This window comes from Trachurus japonicus, chromosome 5 (assembly GCF_045865225.1).
Source record: "Trachurus japonicus isolate A0001 chromosome 5, Traja_1.0".
Taxonomy (NCBI): domain Eukaryota; kingdom Metazoa; phylum Chordata; class Actinopteri; order Carangiformes; family Carangidae; genus Trachurus; species Trachurus japonicus.
The window spans coordinates 9,058,676-9,085,610 of NC_140911.1; the positions used below are offsets into that span (position 1 = coordinate 9,058,676).

At 42.1% G+C, this 26,935-nt stretch overlaps 2 protein-coding genes across 6 annotated transcripts; one reads left to right on the top strand and one right to left on the bottom strand.

Annotated features, from left to right (window-relative positions):
- Positions 1-685: 685 nt before the first annotated feature.
- tacc1 (transforming, acidic coiled-coil containing protein 1) lies at positions 686-26,935 on the top strand. 3 transcript variants are annotated; one of them, XM_085776003.1, is made up of 14 exons: positions 13,846-14,303; positions 15,895-16,004; positions 18,113-19,520; positions 20,011-20,046; positions 20,739-20,802; positions 21,479-21,668; positions 22,303-22,367; positions 22,791-22,922; positions 23,033-23,109; positions 23,248-23,291; positions 23,939-24,102; positions 24,199-24,305; positions 24,412-24,532; positions 25,186-26,935. In XM_085776003.1, exons 1-14 carry the CDS (start codon positions 14,125-14,127, stop codon positions 25,249-25,251), a joined length of 2,763 nt encoding a protein of 920 aa, XP_085632129.1. In that variant the 5' UTR covers positions 13,846-14,124; the 3' UTR covers positions 25,252-26,935. The 3 variants fall into 3 exon arrangements, with proteins under 3 accessions (XP_085632131.1, XP_085632130.1, XP_085632129.1); XM_085776005.1 differs by lacking the exons at positions 13,846-14,303; positions 20,011-20,046 and adding an exon at positions 686-1,020; XM_085776004.1 differs by lacking the exon at positions 20,011-20,046 and having other exon boundaries at positions 13,756-14,303.
- Positions 1,764-8,709, bottom strand: aggf1 (angiogenic factor with G patch and FHA domains 1). 3 transcript variants are annotated; one of them, XM_085776007.1, is made up of 16 exons: positions 8,608-8,693; positions 8,449-8,513; positions 8,061-8,263; positions 7,357-7,456; positions 7,034-7,269; positions 6,640-6,771; positions 6,335-6,535; positions 5,076-5,520; positions 4,563-4,671; positions 4,308-4,359; positions 3,629-3,730; positions 3,370-3,535; positions 3,204-3,283; positions 2,985-3,112; positions 2,796-2,895; positions 1,764-2,670 (listed from the first exon to the last, which is right to left on the bottom strand). In XM_085776007.1, the coding sequence occupies exons 3-16, from the start codon at positions 8,250-8,252 to the stop codon at positions 2,437-2,439; spliced, it is 2,277 nt and encodes a 758-aa protein (XP_085632133.1). In that variant the 5' UTR covers positions 8,253-8,263; positions 8,449-8,513; positions 8,608-8,693; the 3' UTR covers positions 1,764-2,436. The 3 variants fall into 3 exon arrangements, with proteins under 3 accessions (XP_085632133.1, XP_085632134.1, XP_085632132.1); XM_085776008.1 differs by lacking the exon at positions 5,076-5,520 and adding an exon at positions 6,080-6,155 and having other exon boundaries at positions 8,608-8,691; XM_085776006.1 differs by having other exon boundaries at positions 8,449-8,709.

Here is a 26,935-nt window from a genome sequence, read left to right on the forward strand (position 1 = left end):
TAAACCATCAGCTGCCTCTCTGGCCTCACACCTCCATTTTCCAGTATACATGGAAATATAGTAGATGTGGTATAATAACAAAGTCACCTCTTTCTGAATTCCTAAAATGAACATGAAAACTCTTTCACATCTGTCACTTAACACTGTTTCAGCTTCTGACTAAGACTTGAAGAGAACTTGTTACCACTTGCCTGTGAGACACGACTCCAAGGAAAGACCTTGAGAGAAGTGAAAATGTAACACCAACACACACTTACACTGCTTATATTGTACATTTTACACAATTTCAGTACGCCCTGCTGTTCATCGTAATATTTGTAAAAAAAAAAAAAAAATGCACCTCAACACGCAAACCTGCAGAACATAAGAGATTCACTTACTGGCGTATTATTTTTGTCACGCAACAGGAAATTCCTAGAAGTCAAATCAGCTGATTTTGTCCTACAGCACTAAGAAACAGATTTTGCACAACTTCTTAAAAAAAAAATAACATTATGAATGCACTTGGAAGAACAGTACAGTAGGCCAGTGTTTTCTGAATCTTCCTGCAGCGTCAGGAACTTGTCAAGCCAGATCTGCCCTGAGCCACATCCTCATACAAGAATGAATTCACACTTTATCTCATGACTCACAGCATCATACTGTTTATGGCTGAGACTTTCTACCCAACGCAACAGTTAGATAGAGAGAGAGAGAGGAAACAAGCTGATTGCTCCCAGTTTTTATAACGCTCCTGTATCAGCTGCTGGGTGTTTGACAGTTGGTTGAGGGAGGAGACTTGGAGAAGGGAGGGGACAAGAGGACATACCTGTCGAGACGGAAGAAATCTTGACAGCGGGGGAGAGAACCTCTGCTTCCCACTCAACAGTCTCAGAAGGAGGAGTATGCCAACTCGCTGAGGGAAAAACGGACTTTGTACTGGCAGAGGTACTGGAGGAAGACCAAAATGGGTGGCAATCAGAGTCAGAAGAAGAGCGGGAGCAGGCGAGCCAGCGCAAGGAGTCACAGCAACAGTGTCATGTGAGTCAGTCAGTCCACTCACCTGTTTGATTCAGGCGCTGCTGCAGTGCATTAGAGAAAATCTGCTGTCACTATGTCATTTGTTGCCTGCAGCTTTACTAATAACAAAACAAGTAAATTTAACTTTACTACATTTCAGGTCAGTATTAGTGTTAGTTGTGCATGACAAAAACTACAATAATGGACCTGTGCCTACTACGCTACGCATTCCTTTTCCGTTTTAGTGTGAGACTGGCCTCTGTTCAACGGTACACTTGCACACACATGCAAATATTCACACACCCTAAAAATGAGCTCACAGATAACACTGCAAACAGATGGACTGTGACATATCTTGGCTCACTGGCTTTACACAAGTGTATGTGCGTATGTCTGTGGACTATAGAGCAAACACAGCACTGAAAATAAAACAGGATCTGATCTAACATGAGGAGCAGTGGATCTGAAAATGTTGAATGTATTTAAAGTTGAACTTGATACAACTTTTTTTTTTTTCTTACAAAAGTGGGGGTGTGGCCCAGGACAGTTACAGTGAGTGAATAGCTGTGACTGGTTTAACATGATCAGTTTATGGGGTTGTCTGCACTGATCTGCTGTTGCCTCATCACTGTATGAGCTGCTCATTGTGAGAAATATAGCTTCACTGTGTCAATATTTGCTTGAGGCGATCCATGTCCTCTCTGCTGTGGGAGGCACGGTGGCAGATGAGATGTGCCCTCTGTGGGTTAAACTACAGAGACATAGACTATGAAACACTCAGTTTAATGTTTCATCTTTCCGACAGTAAACGTCTGACTTTATTCACTTGTTGCATGTTAAAATCATGGTGGACATGGTCAACACTTGTGATCATCGCTGTAAATTAATCAAGACAAAAATTAAAATTAAATTTAAAAAAAAATACAAATTCAGACTTAAAACTAAATAAGTTAATGTTGAAAACAAGAACTGGATTTACACACTGTAGCACCTGAATAGCAAAAATTTCCTCTACTGTGCAAGACACACCTTGTTTACAAGATGATTTTCACCTGAAACCATGGTAACTGTACACAAAGATGCAAACAGCTGTAGTCCGTTCTTAGATGACATAAAAATGAAACATGCATGACAAATGAGACCGAGGCCATGATGATAACCAGACTAAAACGTCTTTAGTTCAAACAAGTCAAATGTTTTGGAATTTAAAAAAAAATTTAATTAAAAAGACTAAATCAAACTCAGGTGCCAAGATTAACACTATGGTCAGCGTCCGTTCCCTCTGAGGACAAAGTGGTAATAAGAGAAGATTAGATTAGATGTAATTTGTCGCTGGGAGCTTCAGCCAACACATCAAAGAGCGAACTGAGTAACAACAAGAGTCAGCTCCTAATAACCATAATAAATATATCCAGCAGCACTTATCCCTGACTGACACTAACTGTCCGTTTGTGCATTTGTGGTTTCAGTCTCTTCGGCTTTGACCCAGGATTTGGGTGACTTGGTCTGTGTCTTCTGTGCCAGCGCGTCAGGCTGGCACGAGTCTGCAAATCTCTCTCGGGCTTTCTCCCAGTTCTTCTGAGACTTGGTTCTAGTGATAGAGGCGCTGTCTACAGACAGGGCAGCGCCGGCCCCCAAACCCGACTGGGACTTTCTGATTTTCAGTTCAATCTGTGAGGAAAGGAACGAGAGAAATAAAGGAAATCTTATTTTTCTGTTGCTTTATAGTACAACTATGTACAGTATATAAACCAAAGTGCCAATAAGATTATCTCCAGCCTGTGAAGCCGTCTTACCGGGTTCTTCATGCCGGTTCCCTCTTTGCCCAGTCCCTCTCCTTTCTTCCAGCCCATCTTTTCCAACATCTTCCGTCCTTTATTGACTTCGCTGATCTCCCTTTGTGAGGAAAACACAATATGTGATTATCACTCGACTTGCACCTACCATTTTCCACTCTTAAACAACAGTCAAAAACAAAGACTTACACATGAACAGAAGCAGGAGCGTCGTCTCGTTGGAAAACCCCCTCGCTGCCCACATTCTGCCGTCGAGACTCGGCTCGGTCTTTGTATTTGGGGTTCCTCAGTGTTTTGCCCTCCTCGTATTCGGTGCTCTGTTTACAGAAAAGCACAGAGGTGAGCGTCTGTGTCAAGAGAAGAAGTGAGTTGAGACTTAAACGGTCTGCTGCTAGTGACAACACTTACCTGGAGACCATATTTGGCCTTCATCTGCTTCAGCTCCTTCTGTCTTAGGGCTTCTTTATCCTCTTTGGAGAGAGTAGGACCTTTGAGGGAAAACAGTGAGAGTAAAGCCAAGTATACCACAGCTTTTTTTTATGAATCTATACCATGTTTTTCTGTGGCTGCTCACCTGTGTTCTCCTCTCTCTTGTACTTGCTCAGATGAGCCATCACCTGACCAGGTTCACACCCATCACAGGTATCGGTACCTGAGTGGATGTGGAAGGAGAGCACGGTCTCTCCCATCTTCACCTCATCGCCGTGCATCAGTGCATGTGGGTCACATTTGGCTTTGGGCTGCAGAGGAGATATTCACGGATTAAAGTCACTGCTAACGAATGAAGTTTTGCAGTTTTGTTTAGAAGCGGCAAACTGAGACAAAACCTTCACCTGTAAGATTCGGTTTCCGTTGATAACTGTCCCGTTCTGGCTTCCCTGGTCCACCAACATGTAGCTCTGCTGCTCCTGGTCAAAGTACACCTCTGCATGGAACTACAACCACACAGTTTATAGTTAGACATGTCACATAACCCTAGATTACACAATAGGGATTTGTGGAGAAATATTTAAAGGACAATTCCGGGCAAATTCAACTCGAGGGTGTATTTTCCTAACATTTCAGTCTAAAAGAAGGAATCTGAAGATTTTCAGTTTAATTGCTCCTGTTTTGCGGTAGTTGTGTCTGTCCCTACATCGCCACGGCAGCGATGAATGGGAGTGGATGCAAGTTCCGCTGCTTAGACGGTTTACATCCCTCAAAGCCGCAATTTTACAAACATGTCGGCTTGCTTGAAGTAAATAAACTTCTCGGTGCATGTTTGAGTAGCCATCTGACGCTGTCTGTGGAAAAAAATTGCAGCTTTGAGGGATGTAAACAGCCTAAGCCGCGGAACCTGCATCAGCTCCCATTCATTGCTGCCGTGGCGATGCGGGGACAGACACAACAACCGCAAAACAGGAGCAATTAAACTGAAAATCTTCAGATTCCTTCTTTTAGACCTAAAATGTTAGGAAAATACACCCCCGAGTTGAATTTGCCCGGAATTGTCCTTTAAGTGTGAAGAGTTACCTTGCTGACTCCCATCTCTGGTATTCGGATTGCATGATCCATATCTTTTTCTCTGCAACAGAAATATAACGTTTTGGCATCAAGGATCATTCTGAGCAGTTTTCATAACACAGGGAGATCGATTACTGATATTTTCACAGTGAAACTACCACATGTCATGCTCCGAAAGAAAAGGTCTTTTGTAATTTAATTGCTGTGTTGTAGCTTCATCGTTAACAGTTCAGCTTACTAACTCGACTCGATGGACACACTAACCTGCCAATGGTGGCTGGAGAGTCGGCCGTGATGATGAACAAAGTGCCGACCTGCAGCACCGGAGACCTGACCACCGTCACTCTCACACAGGGTGGCCAGATGTCTTTGGCTGCAGAAAAGAAAACACCACAAAATAAAATCATCAGGACATGAAGACCTCAGAGAGAGAGTTAGGAACTAGTTGTTGTAAATATTTTTCTCTGACAAATAGGATAATAGGTTACAATAACAAATGCTTTTATTTTGAAATAAGAATGTGTTGTGTTGTCTTCCGCCAGTGTAGCGTTTAGACATTAGTTGCTACAAAAGAATGATACTGTTGCTAAGTAACGGATTGATCGGCTTGAATGAGAAACGGCAGTGATCGTCAGTTTTTAAGAAGCTCCAACACTTTTGAAACAACACTAGTGAAATAATAAACAAGCTACCAGCTGAAACAAAACTCCCAAAGTGTAAACACCGGGTGATGTGTGCCGAGGCCCGGTGCTGAGTTTGGCCTGTTTTTCCTCTCACCTTCCTGACTCTGAGTCTCCATCTCAGATTCTGACTCCATCTCCGACTCTGGGTTTTCTCTGGACGGGGAGCTAGAAGACGACGATGAGAACGAGGGAGTAGACTCCCACTCCTCTTTATCCGACTCTGTGATTTCACCCTCTTCCGGTTCACTGTTCCCCTCCGAGTCGTCCTTCCGCGTCGGGCTCTTCTTCTTCGTCGTCTTCTTCGGCTTTGCGGATTTGGATTTTTTCTTCTTCTTCTTCTTCTTCGATCTTCCCTTATCGTCGTGGTGCGAACCGTTTCTCTGCTTCTTCCTCTTTGATGAAGATTTGTCCCTCTCCTCCCGACGTGGACTGCGAGACCTCCGTTTCAGTTTTTGCGATTCTGTGCTCCTCTTAGACGTTTGTACTTCAACCCATTCAATTTCTTCCTCTTCCAACTTTATTTCATCAGATATTAGTTCCTGGCATCAGACAGACAACGGTGTCATTACCACTTCCAGTGATTACTGACAGCAGGCTGGCTGGCTTTGTTGTTTTTGTGCTGCTCATCCCGTGTATTTTGACAAATTGTTCTTATGGTCTCAGTCATCAAAGACTATTTCACCACAGAGCTCCAACAAGTTACTGCATGTTTGACAGGAACATCCTCAGTGATCCAAACAGTAGTTTGCCTCCAAGATTTATACAGACAACATTGTAACTCCACAGTATGTTTACTAAAAAAAAAACGTGTCTAACCTGTCTGCAGACCTGAGGCTTCTGCTTTCTGACAGAATAGGCGCTGGTAATGGAGTGTAAATGATCATATCACTATTAATACTATGAAAAGAGTAGTTTGAATGAATGAATGAATGAATGAATGAATGAATGAATGACAGGTGCTACCGTGCAAGTGATATGTTTTGTTAAAGGAAGTTATAAAAGGGCCCTTTGTGATGGCAGACATTATTTAGAAGTCTGAGGTTAAAAATAACTACAAATATGTTTCATGTGTTTTGCATGTTGGTATGAAAAGTGTACCTCTGTAGGAAGCAGTGTTCCAGTATTTCCGTGAGGAAATCTTCATTTTAGCCAATGAGCTAGTCACCTCTTGCACCTAGAGCAGAGGAATAGTCTTTTAGGGAACTAGTCTTAAATCAATACCAAAAAAAAGCAAGTGTTTGAAGACTGAGACCAAGATTTAAGGGGAGCCACGAAGTGCAAAGCCAGCTGTCAGCCACAAAGAACAAAATGATTCGATGACACACATCAATTAAAGATCTCATGGTCACATACCTTGTCATCCTTGTGTGATGTTTTCTTGATCCCTTTCTTGAGCTTCCTATCTTTCTTTTCAGTAGTGTTTTTGTCCGTGTGGGACTCTGCACCGGTCTGTGCAGCAGGCACCTCAATCCTGGAGTGAAACTGGTATCGTCCACTCTCTGCGTCGTAGTAGTAGTAAATGCCTGTGTTGTTGTCATAGTACAATTGACTGGCCTGTAGAATAGAAAAAAAACATATATAAGATCAAGTGATAATGTGTGTGTTAAAAAGAAAAACTTGAATTGCCGCTGAAATTAAATGCACTACGGCAGACGAACCGAGTCGTAGTAGAAGCCCGTGCTGTGATCGTAGTACATCCCTGTCGTCTCATCGAAGACAAACCCAGTCTGTGTCATCGCCTCCTCAGCTGTGGCCCTCAACATATCAGCTATGGATCCTGCATCACCCTCCTGGAAGAAACAATGTATTATTATTAACTCATATTGCAAACTGAAATGTAACAACTCAATGTTTACACAACCGAAGCAGCATGGCCTTATTTCAGTATTTGCTCATGACAAATATATAATTAACCCATTGACTATTGTATTGAACTATCAAATCCAATTCTCATTAATTTGAGTCATTCATATGTGAAAATACCAAATTGCTCATCAGTTTCTTGTAATGTCTAAATAGCTAACTGATGATTAACGTTTTAATCAAGCTGACCTCTGTTGTGACTGTAACACTGCTGTCAGGTTGACCGGACTCATCAGCAGCAGCTGCTGGTTCATTTGGTGTTGAAATCTCTGCTGCCTCGTTGCCATCAGCTCCGTCCACTGCCGCTGGTGCTGCGGCTGCTGCTGCTGCTGCTGCTGCGGCTGCGGCGGCGGCGTTCGGGTCGTCCTGAGCGTCGGCTGCCTCTGGGTTCTGATAGTAGCTTCCATAGTAGTAGTTGTAGTAATCTGGAAGGGAATATTTAATTAGCAAAAGAATGTTTTCAAACTTTCTGATAGAGATGGTCATCAGTAAGTAGTAATAAATGTACGCACCAGTTTCTGTCCATACTTGCTCTTCAGTCTGAGTTTCACCGTCGACTTTCTCTTTATCTTTCTTCTTCCGTTCATGAATCTCTGCACTCAGTTGATCGACCTGAAACAATACAATTAGGATAAATACAACTGACAGACAAGACTTTTGGACCACCGACCACAATAGCATGCTTTGATGTCAGGGTAATTTCTGCATTTTCTTGGTGTGAGCCACCCAAAAAAATGAGGATTCGATTTGTAATAATCATTTAATTAATCAGTTAGTCCACTCTGACAGAAAATCTCAACTAATCTTATATATGTTTATGTTATTTTATGAAGCAAAAATTATCTGGTTATACCTTCTTTAATGTGAGGATTTGCTGCTGTAAATTAAATATTTCAAGGATGTGTTTCCCTTGATTTTCAGGATAATGTGACAGTCTCACTTTACTGTTCAATGAATTATATAACTCATTAGATTGCTATTCATGATAAACAATACATACAAATATTCTCAGTATCAGTATTTTTATTTTCAAACGTTATAAACAGATTAAAACTTTATATTTTGAAAGAAGAATTTTGACAGACCCATTCAAAGTAATGTTAAGCTGCTCATATTAGACCAAAATAAGACTTTTTGGTATAAATACACAACCTGATGTGTTGACAGACATAAGACAGACATCCTGTGTGTGTCTGTGTGCATGGGAATGACTCACCTGCTTCCTCAGGTCTTCGTTGTAGCTCTCCGTGCTCTTCTGCAGTCTCTCCGACTGGCTCAGCTGCTTCTGTAACTTGACCAGCTCGGCTCTGCAGGTTTTCAGCTCCTGCTTCAGTGTGTCCACTTTCAGACGCAGCTCGGCTACTTCAGACTCCGCATCCACATCCACGTCTCCATCTTCCTGCTCCATGATCGGTTCAACTGAACACGTTAAGATTAATGATTAACGTTACAAAAACACATACAACACAACCACGTCTGTCTGACAGCGTGCACACCTGTTTCGCTGCTTTAGAAATATGAAACAGTGATTAGATATCCACAGCTACACATGTTTACCAACACTGAGCCATCATCACATCTCATTGCTCTGCGGTTCTTCTCACCGTTTGTTTCGCTTTCTCCTCTTCGGCTGTAAAATCTTTCCTGTCCGCTCGCCACATGAATCAACCTGAAAGTTGAAAATAGACATCTTGTAACCAGCCTGCATTTCCGACACAGTCGAGAACATGTTTTTGAGATATTTGGACAGTTAGAGTTATAACCGTGGAAACGTTTACAGTCCACCCTGTTTCACGACCGCCATTTACTAAAAAAGCTACGCGTTAGCATTAGCATTAGCACGACACAGCGGAAGTAGTTCTTCTTCTTCGGGCTTGGCGGACTAAAGAACTTCACTGCCACCTACTGGCGAATAACGTTTTTTCTTTCTTTCTTTCTTTCTTTCTTTCTTTCTTTCTTTCTTTCTTTCTTTAAAATAATAACAACAAACCAGATAGATTCCATCCACTATTATCTTTCTTTAGGTTACCGGTAAATCATTTTCAGCAGAGCCTGGGAAGTGCTATAAAAACAACTTAAACCTTATGCTGTCTGCTGTTATTTTTTACAGCTTCCCACTGCTTTATTTTTGTACGTAAATATCTATACATAGAACAACTACTGATTATTCAAAAAAAAATTAATTAAATTATGTATTAGTTTAGTTTATTATTTTAATAAGGGACAGTGTGCAATTACATTCATCGTTTGCAGGAAAAAATGAAACATGGTTGCACCAGATTTAGCTCACAGCTAATTTCCATCTGTAGTCTCTACACATAACATAAAAATTATAAAATACACAGAATTGCACAGACCACAAGCTACTGTACGAAGGTGAGGCATAAAAAGACACAATTAGACAATAGACAACACATTATTAACTGGGTTATTCTCTAAATACACTGGAAGTGAGTCACATTACATAGGCCCTGTATTTACAATTGACTTATATGTGCAGCATATCAGTGAGCAGTAGTGTGTGGGTTATGAATAAGGTCTGACTTATATAAATACGAATATGTATTGATGCATTATGGTGTGCAATAGTGAAAATGTTGAATATGAATGTGGCTCACACACAGGTGTGATACATAGCCTAATAGATGCTGTATCTTTATATCTTTATCTAGGTTTACACATTTAATAGTGTTAAATGATATCAGAACAGGTAAATTGCATCTTATGTTGGTTATTTCTTATTAAGGTACAGTGTCCAGGTGTTATTATCGTCTGTGACCACTAGATGTCATAGCAGCCCATGGATTGTGTCATCTGACACAGCTTCAGTTCAAACTCCAGGAGCACTTTTGCCTTTACAGTAATTTTGAGAGGAGATGTTGGTTACATTCATTTCTGTGATGATGCAGTCAAAACTCATAACATAACAGTTTATGCTAGCTGTAGTTTTTGCTACTGGTTGATGAATGTGTGTCTCAGATCATTGTTATTCAAGGTTAGTGTGGTTAGTTATTTACAGCTGCCCAAAATGTGCTGTTTGGGGTCTGACATGTTGGATTCCCTCATTGTCTTAATAAGGCATTAGTGAGGACTAATACCGTACAGCTATTAGGCCAGTTTTTCCTCACATAGTTTCTGTCGATGACCTTCGCTCCTCTTGTTTTTCACTGTTCCTCAAACACAAAACTGTTCTTCTGGTCACATTTGGACTCACTTCCTCTTCCTCCTCCTCATCCTCTTGTGTCATCAACCTCTCCCTAATTCTTTTTACATTCATTAATTTCCGGGAACGACTGATGCATTCAGATAGCTTGCTGACACTTGCCAAGAGCGGTCCATCTCTGTGTGTGTGTGTGTCTGCTCTTATTTCAGGCCCAATAGGAAGGGCTGTTATGTAACACTGTGGCTCCACTATTGTCCTCTAAAATTAAAACACATGGTCTATTTATGGAAAGAGCGTATTATACAGCATCGTACCGCAGTCCCAATATAAACATACTATTTGAGTATGATCACATTTTATCCTTGCGGTGAAGTTAGAGCAGCCTTTTGGGAAAAATATTGTCGCTGGAAGTTGAGACACACAACCACATTAAGAGTTAACATAAATGTCTCATTAGTTACATTTGTACTGAGGCCAACAGAATTTGAATTGCTCTGTGAACTGTGGAAAAAAAAACTCCCATAATAAGTTGAGGAAGGCAATTTGTTTTATCTTCTAGTTTTAGGGACTTTCTCAAAAGATGCCGTCCAGGTTCCTCCCACTGCATTTGAAATCCGAGTCCTTTTGAGTTGTGTTTGGATTTTGGTGGAGTGTGAGACTTCTTGGCAGCAGTCCTGGTTTAACTGTGGTGGTGGTGGTGGTGGAGCAGCCTTTAAGAATGGGGTTGGTCTTTTATCTGGAGACACACGCAGCTGCCTCACGCTACCTACTGATGTTTATTGATGCCATATTTAGACTAGAAAAGCTCCAACCCCCAGTGAGTACGGCTGGCAGTTTAGGACAAGTATAAACAATGACATTTAGTTATTTTGAGCTTAATTTTGGGTCTATGATTTCATGTTAGTGATAGTAATAGGAATGCTTATTTCTTATGTAACCTACCAATCCTTAGCGTTTGGACTGGTGCCCCATCAGTGGTATAGAGAGTCGTTTGAAGTAAACAGTGAGACCATGGTAACAAAGACTTTAATGCTTTTTCCATTCTCAGAACTTAACGGATGTAGAAAACACATAATTTTCCCCTCAAAGTTTTCCCCACTGCTATTTGTTTTATGTGTTAATCACACAGCTGTTAATCAAGAATTGTTGGGAAGGCAGTACTCTTTTATCCCTATAAAAGTTGTACCGTCTGGTTCAATAACTTCAAAAACAAAAACGCCTGCTACTTGAGTGAGCAAACATTTTATAGACAAGAAAGAAAAATCTAACTGCTCAGAATAAAGGCACAGATTAATGATCACGCTCCAGTGATAATCTCTTTGTTCACCCCTTTACTACGACCTTCACATAATCAATGCGTAGTACTAGGATCGTACTAAGCGCCCCCACAACCCAGCTCCACAAGCTCCAGCAGACCCAGACGGTAAATAAGTGGGCAGAGAACAAACTCCACCCTTTCTGGTCAAATGTGGAAACTCTGAGACCGACTGAGGCACGTGTGTGTCTCTACTCCTGGATGGGAATTTGGGAGGAGTTTATACTGTAGCTGCTGCTGTGTGGCCAAGCTAAACTCTGAGTAGTGGAGTTGGCAGTGGAGCTGCACAGATGATGTACGTTACATCTTAACGTTAAACTCTTAAATCTTGGTAAATTTCAACTCATAAATTGTTTTCAGTGGGGTTTTGTTCCATGTCATAATTAATGAGTCTCATTAATTATGAGAGATTCATGATAAATAATTCTTTATCACTGGTCTTGCCTGCAAATTATAGAATAAATTCAACATTTTTTCTATATATATGAAATCTTCAATGTCACATTCACGGTCATCAATTATTCAGTGTAATGTAATATGAAATTCTTTAAATACTGACTATGAAGACAACCTGTCAATAATGGATAGTGATACTGATACTGATACTCATATCAATATATTTTAGTTTATAAAAATAGTAAATAGTAAAATGGTACTGTACCTACACAGTGGGACATTTCAAAGTATAAAAATCATCTTTTTGCTCTCTGGTAGTGCAGAAACTTTTTCTAACTGACCTGTGACCTAGTTTGGTGCTTTTGTGATGCAGTTTCTTATAACTTGTCGGACACATCTATATCTGCACTGACCTAATATCAGTGAAATACCCTCCTTTTGTGTCTCTGCATAGTGCGTCCTTCCTAAGCTGCAGAGGCCACAGTAAACGAAAAAAGGTAATTTAGCTCTAATAAGAGTGTAACCTTTTAAGATGCTCATTGACGGACTGAAGCCGCTGAGGTGTTGTGTTTGCTTTGGTTAATCTTGGGATTGCAGTTTAGCCCAGTAGAGTATATGATTGTCGGACTATTGATCTTTTACAGTGGATCAGCATTATCAGGGATATCTTTAGAGCCGGTATGGACAGGAGGAGGGATTATTGTGATCAATATCTCTCTCAGTGTATGCATGGGTAGGCTATACTTTAAGATAGGATAAAGGTGGTGAATCTTTTCATTTGGCACCAAAGCTGTGTCCACTTTGGAGCTTTCATGTGCTTCATTGTGACGGCGAGTGCTTTGTCTGGCTTTGTAAATTTGGCACCATGCACTTTTGACTGTTAAACAACCAAGTGTAAATTAGTGTGAGATGGTATATGTGTGTATTTTATCATAGTAAATGTAAAGGACTGGATTGGAAGTTGAAGTAAATGGGATGTGTACATAGGTCACTGATATAGAAATAAAAATTGTGTGTTAAAGATGTTGGTAGGCAGTGGATCCCTGGGTCATTAGCTGGAACACGGTATAAAAAGCACAATTTTAACAACATGGGTGTTGCTGGTCTGATGATTGTATGCCTCTTATGAAGATGGGTGAATAAAAGGCCTCATCTACTGTGACATACCTCAAACCTGCCTGTGTATCATGTCATTGCCGTATTAGTGGTCATTCTTACATTCATTTTGACTTTGAAAAAACTCACATAATAAATAGGATGTTGGTAGATGCTGCTGCTGCTGCAAACCACCTTTGTGTTTTGCAGCAGTGTTTTAAAGGTGGTTGTATTTGTGCTGCTTCAGGTGTTTTTTTTTCCTTTTATGTGTCAAGTGTCTCTTTGTTTACGTAGAGTCTTCTGTTGACACTGCTGGGCGGCTTTTGTTTTTTTTTAGCAAGATGAGTCTCTCATGCTGCTGAGGTGTGTCAGACGCACATCATGACTTATACCATGCCTAAATTCCCCTACAATGGACTTGATGACACAAACAATGTACCTGTTGTCAGACGCTACAATGGGGGTTTTACCAGTCTTTAATGAGTGAATTGAAGGACCATGGACCTCAGACACACTGAATCCAGCCAGGTGGAAAACCTGAGGCTACAGAACCGGTTCCCCTGGTCATGCATGCCAGTCACTGGATAAGGGGGACGGTTAACTATTGAGCAGCCTGGGGGAGCAACGGAGGCTCTGAGATCCAGCCCCACATTCCTAAACCTCTCTCTGGGCTATAAAATGTGGAGCCCCAACAGTTCAGCTCCTCCTCCACCTCCTCCTCCTCCTCCTCCTCCTCCCTCTGTGTGTTTGTTTTCTGACTCCCTCCTTCTGCCTCAGAGTGGAAGAGCAGCCTGACAGGGACGTACCATTCTGCGACCACAGGGGAACTCATTTAGCTGAGCACAGAAAAGCTGCATTCGAGCTTCCTGCCTTCCACCCCTCTGCGTTTTCCGTCAGTGGGCAGGGCCTGATGTGGAGAGGGGGAGAGGTTGGAGGGGGTTCAGAGGAGGAGAGAGTGAGAACAGCATTTTGGAAACCAGCTGATCAGAGCTGTGGTATTCTGCCATAGAGAGGCAGAGGGGAGAGCGAGCGAGCGTGCGTGACTGGAAAAAAGAGAAGAGAAGAGGAAGACGAAGAAGAAGTGTTGGTGATTTTTAAGGTGGAGAAAATACAAATAGAAGAGCTGGAAAGAAATGCCTCCCTCCTTCCATGAGAGGCTGGGAACTCATGTGAAGAGAGAAGCTCAGTGGAGAGATGTGAGAGCTGTTGGCAGGGTGGAAATCTGAGGAAGAAACAGCACAGAGAAAGGATCAGCCTCAACGATTCAACAGAGGGTTTTTTATTAGAAAACCCGTGGACAGAGGAGGAGGGATGTCTTGGCTGTCACCTGTGTCATGGGCCAAATGGACGTGGACGGCGGTGCGAGGGGCTGAGGGAGAAGAGGAGGAGGATGAAGAAGAAGAGGGGCGGCGGGCCAACGAGGAGAGGGAGCAACGTGGAGAGAGAGGGGAGGAAGAGGAGGAGGAGGAGGAGAGATCTCAAGGCTGCAGGCAAGTGTTGTGCTGCATGGAGCCTGGAGACTACAGACACTGTGATTCACACTGTCTGTACTGGAGGAGAGGGCATTCATACTGATGTTTGTATTTGATGAAATGCAGAGGAAGAGATGAGAAAAACATATATATCTCTCATCTGTATGCTCATTTAGTTGTTTACATACAGTTTGCATAGATTATTTTGGTGTGACACAGTTCCTGGTGTGCCTGTGGTTTAGACTGTGACAGTGTTTTTTTTTTTCCTCAACTCCACTTTATGTCTTTGTTTCTGTGGCTTTACAGAAAGAAAAAACACATTCCTGCTCTGCAGTCAGGTACACTTTAGTTTAATGATGTAATTACCACAAACTCACAAAGACGCCACACACACTCCAGGAATTTGTGCCTCTGCCCCTCACGTCTGCTCTGATAAGATTGTCATCTCGGTCATTGTTCTCAGCGGACACAAAGATTCACAGCTTCTTAAACATTTTATTGACCGAGGTGCTTTTATCACTAAACCCTGGAGGTGTTGAGTCATTAAATGCCAGAATCCGCGCTTTATTTGATTAGTTGTTCACTCTCGCGGCAGATCAGTAATTATTTCCCAAGAGTAATGTCAATATGTGCTAACATGTGATGTAGCTTCCTGAAGTGAGCTGATCAAATCGAATGCCGTCACATTACAAAGCTGGAGTGGAATCACACACTGGTATTGAAAGGGAGAAGAAAAACATATCTTTTATATTGTAAACTGTATTCAAGTCCAGTTTTCGCATCTTTATTTAACACAAATACACAAAATACTTTTGTCAGTTACTGTCTTATAACTCAGACTGTGCTGTGTGACAGGAAATAGTGAGTTGCCCTACTTCCTCTTCCTCCATATGTCTTTTACGTTATCTGTCGTTTACTCTCTCTCCCTGCCACGGGCAAAAAAATCACACAGTATTGGTGCAATATAAATTGCACATGACACATAAAACTTAACATATTAAATTGTGTGCATGATTACATTCAATACAATTCAGATTTACGTGCAAAAACATGTCTATATTGACTATATTGCACCAAATCTTTGATCAATGTTAACCAGTCTGGGAGGTTGGTGAGAAAATTCTGTGGACATAAATTCATTGATGTGATTCTGGGTTTTTATTGATGTAATACTGATGTAATACTGAAACAGTGTAAGAAAGGACACACATGCATTTATATTTGACAGGCGTCACTGTAATGAATCTTACAGGGTCAGATCATTGTATGATTTAATAGATTCAAGATATTTGTGATAGACTAGAAATAAAGAACTACATGATGTGTCCATATATGGATACATATTTCACGTTGTATTGCATTTTAGCTCGTCCTGTTTTCTGTTCAAATCACAAAATTCATCCTTTTGCTTTTTTTGCTTCATTAGTTTTCATATCCCTGAGCTCTGAGTGTTTGTAATATGACCTCTCCTCAGTTACGTAAGGATTTTTCTGTTCTCTTCTCTCAGCTTTTGAATGTTTGGAAAGTTCATGGTGCTTATCTCTCCCTCTCCATCCCTCTCTCCCTCTCCATCTCTCTCTTTCTGTGTCTCTCTATCTGGCTACCACAGTTCTGACTCAGAGGGTCATTTTGGCACTCCTGAAGAAGCAACTCCTGTCCGCACCCCTCCGCCCTTCCCAGGAGAGCTGGAGAACAACAACATTGATGCAGACAAAACAGGTGAGACCACTGCTGAACAAATAGCAAACAGACGGAGAGAGAGAGAGAGAGAGAGAGAGAGAGAGAGAGAGAGAGAGAGAGAGAGAGAGAGAGAGACGAGGTCCTGGAGGTGGAAGGATAAGTTCTCCCAGACGTAAACATGATGCTACAGTAACACCCTGGGATAACATTACAAATAAAGAACAGAAGAAAAAGCCTTTCCTACACTGTAAAGCCAAACAGATAGTGTCCTTCCTTGAAGTTACCATGGAAACAAGTCTTTTGATGTTGCACACATGCACAGACATCACGTGTCTGCGGGTCTGTTTGTCTTCATGGTCAATGAAAATAAAACACACGTCTAAAATATTTCAGCTAAAAAGTCTCGTTGTTAAGATAATTATTCTTAATGGCACTTTTGGGCACATAGAAATTCCACTACTGCGTCTGAACCGCATGTGTGCGTGGTGTATCAGGTTCACCACGCCAGAGTAATTGGATACATATGCAGTCCTTTGTCTCAGGAATGTGCCCACCTTCTTGCCTCTCAGCTTTCAATAAGAATTTACCTGCATGCCTATTTTTTAACTGGGCGTATCATGGCACACTTCAGATTAATTGCACAAAGCCGTGATTCATTACCGGTCCTTTTACCTGACACTTAAGCACTCTTTGCATGCTTGGTATGTAAAGCTGGTTTGCACACTGAGTGCAGGGATTTTGGTTTCAACGATGGCGGAGGAAGTGTCATTGTCATTTGAAAACTAAGAGGAGGAGTCTATGGCAGAGTGTGGGAATGGCCTTTGCCCTGGAATTCAACAGGTTCAACAAAAGCGCCGGTTCGCCTTGTTTTGTGTTGGTCACTCACTGGTGGAGGTCGCAGTGAGGGGAGTGACTAATCATCATGCAGCTCTGTCTTGTAGGGGAGGACCATGTATTGACATGAAGTTGCTGTTACTTTGGTAGGATTAAAAGCTTCAGGAAAAAAACACCTCCACCAGTGTTTTATGTGCCAAGTGTACGTTGCAGATGACATTTTAGAACGAAGCGAGGAGGGAGTTCACTTTTTTGTTTGAACCACAAACAGCCCCTTCCCTTCCCGCAGCTGTTGGAGGAGGAAGTTTGAATCCTGGCAGACAGGAGCCCCTAGAAACGTCTCTAAATGTAAACATGTTGGCTGTGTGCGTCTGTGCCCACCCAGCGTCTCCATTAGGCCTCATACAATATGATGCTTTATTTAATACATATAATAAATTGTTGATTGCATTAAAAGCTAGACACTCACTTTTTCTTGGGTTTTCAAAGAAACAGGAAATCCAACAATAACAACAACCATGCACAGATACTGTATCTGGGGAGTCTCTTTGCTCATAAATAAATCACACAAAATTGTAAACAGATGCAAAAGAGTTCATCTTATTAATCAAATTACAAACAGGGTTCGTATTGGAACCAGACACTGCAGCTGGATGACTTTTATCTCTGCTTTGACATGTTGTGCCTTTATGAAAACAGGAGTGAGAGCAAACAAAAAGAGCCTCATAGCAAAACATGGTACTGAATATGCATGTCTGCGTGGATGGGGATGTGTGCATGGGCATGTTGGGTGGCAGCAGCAGCAGCACTTTGAAAATGACACTCTCAGGCGACATACTAATGTGAATGGGAGCAGGTAGCAACACAGCAGGCTGTGCTAGTCTCCTAGCAACATAATATTACATGAATATGGCGGGTATGACAGGCTTACTGAAATATGTTGATGTGTCAATCGGGGAGCCGGAGGCAATAATAACTCCACACAGCACAGCAGCCGCCATCACTGTTTTTCACAAAACACAACTAAAGCCCCGTAAAGTGCATTTCTATGCTTATTTATCTAATGTCTTCATTTAAATGCAATGGCTCTTATAGTAAGGTATCACCATGGCAACAGCAGCAAAGAGAACAGTTGGCTGCCCCAGTAACCTGCTCTCAGAGAGAGAGCCAATCAGAGATCAGATTAGATTTGATTGGAGAGATACTCAAGATTGAAGCAGAATTGAGTGTTCAATTTCAACTGTTGCACTTTGTAATGTGATTTTTTTTTTTAAAGGTTAATTCTGTTGTTTTTCTGTTTATTTCCTCTGCAGACGTGGATCAGGAGGAGCACCTGATAGTGACTGCTCCGGTCAGGGATCAGGATATTTTGCTCAGCCACGACATGGGTCAGGATGAACCCGCTGTCCACATGGGAGGCCCGCTGGAGATAAACATGCACACAGAGCAAGAGGAGAATCTTCCCGAAGCTTTGGGCTCGGTTCCTGTCCCTGTCCCTGATTTATCCTCAGTGAATGAAACCCCTGAAGTGTCCAAATGCACACCACCATCCCCTGAGCCGTCACCACCACCACCAGCCCCCATCCCAGTCGCGGACCCAGTCCAGGAGGAAGCCCCGGCTGCTGCTCCAACCCCAGAGCCAGAACCAATAGCACAGAGCAGTGAACCTGCACCAGCCCATGAGGCTCTGGAGCCTCCTGAGGAAAAACTTATTGCAGTCTCAGAACCAGAGCAAAATGAACTCCCCGACCAGGCACAACCCACCCGCAAGACCAAAACCAGCAAATCTAAACCGCCGTCTCTGAAAATGAAGGTCGCAGTGGACGAGCCTGCACAGACAAACGAGGAAGAGGAACTTCCTGTTCCCCAGGCCGCGTACAACTTTGACCCGGACCAGCTGGACGCCAGTTTTAACCCCTTTACCAGCGGTGGATCAAAAATCCAAAACTCTCCCCCGCCTTTCGGCTCAAACTCTGCACCCAGACTGGAGCCCATTGGTTGCTCATTTCCCGTCTCTGAGACCAGCTCAGCAGCTCCAGCAGCTCCAGCAGACACAGAGTTGACAGAGTCCTCGTCAGACGTGAAACCTGTGCTGCTGGAGTTCAGTCTGGACGAGGGGACAGTCAGTAAACCACCTCCGAGGAAACTAGGTGGAAAAAAGACAATCAGCAAACTTGCAGCTAAGAAGCAGAGGCCCAAAGCATCAGGGGCTCCCTGCAAACCTGCACCAGAACCCACTGTGTCAGAACCAGTTTCTGAACCAGCACCAGAACCAGTTTCTGAACCAGTACCAGAACCAGTTTCTGAATCAATATCAGAACCAGTTTCTGATCCTCTCCCAGAAACTTCTTTGCCAGTTTCAGACTCTTCTGCACCCGTGAACCTTGACGACCTTCCTATTCCTATTCCTAAGACAGGAGCATATAACTTTGATCCCAGTCAGTGGGATGACCCCGACTTCAACCCGTTCGGTAGCAATAACAAGACGAGCAGCTCCCCAGAGCTCCCTAGGGGCGGCTACAAATTCGACCCAGACAATTTTGACGACTCTGTGGACCCTTTTAAACCCTCCAAAGGCCTGAGCACAGAGGACTCGTCCAGTAGCACCGCTCAGCCGGAGCCTAAAAAAGTAAAAGATGGAGCCAAACAGAAAGCAGGGCACCCGCCTGGTGAGAAGAAAGTGAGGCAGATTCCCAAGAAAGGCAAAGAAAGGACAGCCACGTAAGTCTACAGAGTTCACATATCTGTCCATGTGTTTGCAATCTTCCTTTGTCATCACAGATGTTAGCAACTCTACACACGCAACACAATTCAGAGTGAAGTTTTGAGCTGATTGTGTCTTTGAGGAAACCAAACATTTAACACTGCACACTCTCTACAGAAGCCATTCCTCAACAGGTTATATATAGGCTGTGAAAAGTGCTTACAGCTGCAGCACTCACACCAGTTTCAGCTTTTTCGACGGCTGTCGGCATCTTGTGTCAATGCTCAAACTTTGAACTGACCTGCTGAGTGTCTAACATGCTGAGCTGACCGCCTCCAGTCACTCACTCGCTCTCCTTTGTCTCCTTCCCCCTGTTCTTCGCTCCCTTATTGTAAAACCCTCCCCATCCCCATCGCTCTTTTCCCCTCCATCCTTCATCCCTCCTCTTTCGTGTCTGTTGCGCAACCACCCCCAATCTCTGCTTTCGTCTACTTCGCTTGGCCTCAGGACATCTGAACAAGTCAAGCTTCTCTGTTTTCTGTTGTAAGTACTCTCACTATCGACGCGCGCTCTCGCTTTCTCTCTCATGCACGCTTGTTTCCCATTTTATTCCCATCACGGCATGTGCTATGTCTGAACTGACTTTTAAAGGAGCATGTGAGAGAAATGAATGTCTTCCTCAGTTTACACCTCAACTCATAAGGTCACCCCCCCCTCACACGTTAGCACTTTAATTTTGTCCTGTCTTGTGATGCTGTTACTGGCATGGGTAGCCTATATGTTGCTGCACCTCATCTGATGTAGGACAATGCAACATGGCACAGAAATATTTGCAGCTTAGTCATTATAGAAACAATGAAACTAGAATATGAGGTAACACTTTCACAATAAGGGTCCCTTAATTAACGTTAGTTAGTACATTACTAAGCATTAATATATAAACTAATTACATTATTCAACTTTTATTATTACTTAATCATTTATTAACTAACTTTGAGTAGTAAACATTAATTAACTGCTTACTAATAGGCTACATTAATTAATGTGTTTCCTAATCCTAAGTAATACATGATAATGATTGTCAATATATCTGTAAACAGTTCATTAATGCTTAATAATGCACTAACTAACATTAATTAAGGGACCCTTATTGTAAAGTGTTACCGAATATGATTTTTAAGCATCAACTACATGCATTGTAACTGTTGTGTCATCATCATGTGCTTGCTTTGTAGGAATTCCTGTAAACTACAGAAATATGACGAAAGCCAGTCCTTGGTGCTTGACGTGTGTAATCAGGTAATGTGTGTATTTGACCGTATCTGTCTGTGTGTCTGTGTGTGTGTCTGTGTGTCTGTGTGTGTGTGTCTGTCTGTCTGTCTGTCTGTCTGTCTGTCTGTCTGTCTGTCTGTCTGTCTGTCTGTCTGTCTGTCTGTCTGTCTGTCTGTCTGTCTGTCTGTTTGTTTGTGTCAGCTGAAATGTTTCACTTTACTGCAGTGACACTGCATTGGCCATTACTCAAAAGCTGTCCAACCCCTTGGCCTCACCTTTAAACACACACACACACACAAACGCACCGTCACACACTGTCACACACACAGGCACCCACTGCTGACAGGAGCATCAGCAGCGTCTCCAGCTCTGCAGTGTTGGCTTGGCACAGTGGCAGATCTGTGACTTATCGCTCCGCAGTCTGCTGCTCCCACATGCCCTCGCATTATCGCCTCCTTCATTCGGAGGAGATACCGCATTATCAAGATATTGTATATGGCTCTTACAGCACCCGAGATACCAACACAATTTGTCAAAGCCTTCAGTGCAACTTCCTTGGCACACAATGGATGTGTTTTTATCTTTAAGCTGCAAATGAAATGTCTTTATATTATGTAATGAGTTATTATTTTATGGAATTATGTCTAAGTATGAAATAAAACCCTCTGTGAATGTGGGTTTTATCTTGTTCCCTTGTCTTCAGGAGGAAGATGAAGTAGTGGTTCAGACCCCAGAGATCACTCAGCGGGTTCATCACGCCACCGATGAGGAGAAGTTGGCCTCCACCGGCATCATGGGCCAGACCACAGACAACCAGGAGGAGAGAGGAGAGCCTGAGTGCATCAAAGCAGCTGTGCAAAAACACACAGTTGATGATATATCACTGATGGACGGTACGTAGATCTAGATTGTCTCCGTTGTGTACTGTTAGACTGAATTATTTTATCCACCGTCAACCTTTATACATTCCCTTGTGTCCTATTCAGTTTATGATGTTTTGTAGCAGATGCATCTAAGGTGATTTCAGATCAGAGTATGCATGCTGCAGGGTATCGGAGAAGTCGGCATCCCCAGAGAGGTGTAGGATAAATTGGCCAATGTGAACCAGGAGAGAGATAAAGTTACATCATTTTTTTCTCAACAACTACCGTTGGAGTCTGCAAGACCGCAACGCCCCAAGAATGTGTCAGACATTAAGAACAAGCAGAAGAAAAATGGGACGTGCGTGCTCAGCGCTAACCCCTGTCCTGGATAGAAGAAAGTTATAAATATTACACTGGGGAACAACTGCTTCCTACAGTTGTAAAATCAGTCTCTGTCAGTGGTGGAAGTATCACTCTCAACACAATCTAATGAAACCTGAACAAACAGCTCCCAAATGCTTAGTCTCCAACTCCAAGTACATGTTTCTGTGCTCTGTTTTGGTTTGCTTACTTTTGTAATTTAGATTGAGGTAAATTACAATTACAATACAATTTGTATTTGTCATTTGTCACTGAATCAAGTGTTTTCTTTTCCTCCTTAAAGGTCCTGAGGTCAAGATTACAGATCACCAGGAGGAGAAGAACACCTGCAGTCTGAAAGATGATATAGTGAGTACAATAGGAACCAGAGGCAGGGTTAGCAGTGATTAATATTTAAACATGACCAGCTTGTTTTGCACCATGTGGTCTTCATTTCAATTGGGAATTGGATAATTCAGCTATTACTGAAGCCCTACATCTTTATTTTGTCATGCTGAGACAAACATTGGCACGGAAATCAAATCGTTTTCACTTTCATAATATTTATCCAAGAAAACTGCAAATGCAAATGTTGAATGACTAAGAGTCAACACACGTGTCAAGTGTTTTTCTAGTCCACTCTCTGCAAAGACATCATGTGACGCTGAGTGCTAATGTCTGAGACTGATTCTGGACCGGGGGATCTGCTCACATCATATGAGGGTCATGAATGTTTATGCCAGATCTTGTCAGACTGAGCACATGGTGTGTGTTTTTCTGCGTGCTCCACAGTGTGAGTTATCCATGAACCAAATAACGAAGGTAGACAACGGTGACGCCACAGGCACAGCAGCCCTGACCCAGGACAACGTGCCCCTGAGTGAGATGGACAAGGCTGCAGTGCTCACCCTGATCAGAGAGGAGGTGCAGTATATCACATCCGCAAACCCACTCTATTAATTATGATGTAGATAGCCTTATTAGATCCTAATGCGCTTATATCATTTTCTCTTTATGCCTCATCTTCTAATCAGATCATCACTAAAGAGATCGAGGTCAATGAGTGGAAGAGAAAGTATGAGGAGTGCAGAGCGGAGGTTTTTGAGATGAGGTATGAATGAAGCTTCACTGGTTCTACGACTCTTTGCCTCCTGTTTAAAGAGCATTTCTAGGCAGAAATGCAGAGAAATGGGAATGATTGAGACAAGTTAAGTTGACAAAGGACTGCTGTCTGCCCTTCTCTCAACAGGAAAATTGTTGCAGAATATGAGAAGACAGTTGCACAGATGATTGGTGAGTTGCTGCCACCTGGTGGGGGGAGTTTCTACATGGTTTACTTTGATTAACAGACACAGCGCCTCTTGGTTTATACTGTAAGTAACATGTGTGCTTCATTTCTCAGGGGACAGAAAGTGAGTGACAGTTCCCTTGAACGTAAAATAAGTCACAGTTTTTAATATTTAGTGGCAGATCTTCAGTAGTCAGTGTGTTAATGCCCTAAAGACATCAGCAGACAAGTCAAGTAGTAAAGCTTGCCAGGCCGGTTCCCGCCTGTCTTCATTCCTTTTTTCAGTAACTTTGGGGGTTTTTACCGTAAATCTAATCTTCAGGATAGGAAACATGTGATCAGTGATGCTGCGGTCAGTTTAATGATTTGGCCAGTTGTTTATATTCCAGTATTGGCCAGTAAAAAAGGAGTCCCACACTGAGTTTGGATGTAAATACTCATAAAGCTGAGAGTTGGACTGGTCATACTGTTACTGGTTTATTTTAAAGCCAGTGTTCCAGAGCAGTGTGTGGAGCCAACACAATAAAAACACACTGCCCTAAATCTTTGTGGCTGCACTGTGGAGGTAACTGTTACACAGTTAAAGTGTAAGGAAGTTGAAGTAGTATGCATGGAGCCCCTTTCTTATTTTTGACTCCTTTGTTGGTTGCAGAGGACGAGCAGCAGCAGAAGACCCTGTCCTGCAGTAAGTCGGTCAGACAGTTGACCCTGGAGAGGGATCAGGCCATGGCCGACCTCAACTCCGTGGAGCGCTCCTTCGCCGACCTCTTCAGGAGGTATGAAAACATGAAGGGAGTTCTGGAGGGCTTCAAGAAGGTGAGTAGAGCGACAAATCCCATCATGCAGTCAGTGTGGTTCACCTTCAAGTTATTGGCAGACCACTAGATCGAGTCTCTGCATGTATCTCTGCAGAACGAGGAGGTGCTGAAGAAGTGTGCACAGGACTATCTGATGCGGATCAAGCAGGAGGAGCAACGATACCAAACGCTCAAAGTGCACGCTGAGGAGAAACTGGACAAGTGGGTGTCATAAGATTCTGTATTATGTTTTAGAAAAACAACAGGAGGTCAAAGCTGGCCATCTGACCGTCTTGTCCTCTTCCTTCTGTCTCCTCCGCTCCCACAGGGCTAATGAAGAGATTGCCCAGGTACGTGCCAAAGCCAACGCTGAGGGAGTCGCACTGAACGCCAGCCTGAGGAAGGAGCAGATGAGGGTGGAGTCGCTCGAAAGAGCTGTCGTTCAGAAGGTAGGACGACTGAAATCATGATTACAGTGTAGTCACTGTGTTTAACTGTGTGGGTGACGGGAAGGGTACACTGTCTGAGAAACCAGAACCCCCTCACTGGGAGAGATTTGCATTAACTTTTCAACCTTGGCCGTACTTATACTTACAAGTAAAGCCTTGTAAAAGGTGCTGAACAGAGTAAATATATTACAAATGACAATGATGTTAATAATCTGTCAGTGCTCTCAGTTTGACACCGGCAACCCTCCTGCCTTGGGAGTCCTTCATCATGTGCAGGCACTGAGCACTGACTTCTGCCAAGGCCAATCAACAACATACACCAGACTTCAGAGATAAATAAATTAAAATTTATAGTCAACACTCTAGATCTCATCCAAATTTTAATGTTTTTTTTCCCTGGCCGATGCAACATCCTCCCACCAATGTAAATCATTTCAACAAATCAACAGACATGGGTGGAAACTTAAACATAACGGTCATAGAGGTTGTAATTACTTAAACTGCACGTTTTACCAACATATAGCTGAACACTAGGGGGCAGTGTTTAACTTACTAGAGAGGTTGTTCTATTTACAGACTTATTGTCCCTTTACAGACACATGTTTCAGCTCCATCAATTTTTTTTAAATTCTTCCCATCTCTGTCTCTCACAGAACCAAGAGATCGAGGAGCTCACCAAGATCTGCGATGAACTGATTGCCAAACTAGGAACAGACTAAGGGGCCAGTAATGAAGCATGCAATGTAAATTCTGTACATGAACACAATTCAGCACATCTCAACTTTTTTTTTTTTTTTCATAAATATATAATATTGAAATACAGATTGGTTGCACTTGCTCATATTATTTACAGACTGAAATACAAAACCAGAACAATAATCTCATTGTGTAAATCAAGAAGCACAAAAGTGATCATGAGGTATATTTTAATTATTTTGACGGAAAAGCATTGTGACAATATTCCAGCCATGATTTATTGATCTCTAGTAAAGGATTTAAGAGTATTTCCATCACCATTTTATACAACACGTTTCACACAAAGCTGCAGGAAATAACACGGAGACTTAAGGGAAATTAAATGTGGACATATATTTTACCACAGCAAGTCCACAGTGTAACAGACACACACAGATACAGCTTTCAGAAAGGACAAATCACTTCATAGAGTGCCTAAACTCAGCATAATATATTCCTTTTCAGGCGTTTTAATATTCCTTGCCTGCATTTCTTTTGTGACACAGAGTTTAGTTCTGCTGATTATCGTCAATAATCAGAAAAATGAGCTATAATTAATATCATCCAGCATTCCTGGCGCTGCGTTTAGCTTTGTTTGTTTTTCTTGTTTCACAGGGTGACATATGCAGTGCGTGATACAGTAACTCAGTTATGCACATTTTGAAATTAAAGCACAGAGTTTTAACATCTTGTACTACATTATGCCGCCACACATCTCTGGGATTGTTAAATATAAAGAGCACTTATGAGAATCACGAGTTATACACAGCTATTTACTATCTTTGTTTGATGGGAGTTTGACAGTGACGGGTGGAGGTGAAAGTTTAGTGTAGTAAAAACGTTGCTCTTATTATACTGCAATATTAAACCATGTGCCATGTTACATTTTCTCTCTCTCTCTCTGCATTTGAGTATGGAAAAAAGCACATTCTGTCGCTGCCATGTAGATATTATTGGATTGTATCCATATTTTATCTGTGAGCCCATGTGTTGCTGGTGTGCCTTTACTTTGTCTACTATGTAAAAAAAGAAAAAAAGAAGAAAGAATAGAAAAACAGAAAAGGTTTTGGCTTTTAGTTCCTTCATGCAGTTGTTTGCAAACTCTGTTGCCAAAGTGTACTGTAAACAGTATATTTCTTGTATGATGAAAATATCTTGAACAACAAATATCTTGAGTTATAATAGGTTTGCAGTTTTATTGCTTTACCTGCAGTAACACATCAGTGAGCAACGTGTGCACCTGATGAACGACATTGAGTCTTATTATGCATTATGCAGTAATGAGTCCAATCATCATTTTATGGTCTGACTGAACTTGAAGGAGCATGAAAGTGCATTTTCAGTCAAGACATGCATCACATTTAAAGGACAGATTTTTGTACGGAAGCCTTCTTTTACGTCAGCACAATCAATTGCCAAATGTCGGTGTAAAAATGAGACGGTTTCTGGTGTGTGAGTGTGTCCTGTTGTAGTGATGTTACAGTAGTCTGAAGGTGCTTTTCAATGCAAATCCATCATTACAGTTCAATATGTGTAAATTTTATACTTTATGAAAAGAGTATTGAGAATTTTGTTCCTAATATTTGTAAAATTGAAGAATTGAGTATACTCAGATTGTATGTTAACTGCTATATTTTGTGCATTCCTGAATAAATGGTTAAGATTTAA

Coding starts and splice junctions, on each gene's coding strand:
- aggf1 (XM_085776006.1), bottom strand. CDS start 8,252: ATGGAGCAGGAAGATGGAGACGTGGATGTGGATGCGGAGTCTGAAGTA. Junction 5,521..6,334: donor CATCACACAAGGATGACAAG/GTATGTGACCAT, acceptor GTCTGATGCCAG/GAACTAATATCTGATGAAAT. Junction 3,284..3,369: donor CAAGAGAGAGGAGAACACAG/GTGAGCAGCCAC, acceptor TTTCCCTCAAAG/GTCCTACTCTCTCCAAAGAG.
- tacc1 (XM_085776003.1), top strand. CDS start 14,125: ATGTCTTGGCTGTCACCTGTGTCATGGGCCAAATGGACGTGGACGGCG. Junction 23,110..23,247: donor GCGGAGGTTTTTGAGATGAG/GTATGAATGAAG, acceptor TTCTCTCAACAG/GAAAATTGTTGCAGAATATG. Junction 24,306..24,411: donor GCTGAGGAGAAACTGGACAA/GTGGGTGTCATA, acceptor CCGCTCCCACAG/GGCTAATGAAGAGATTGCCC.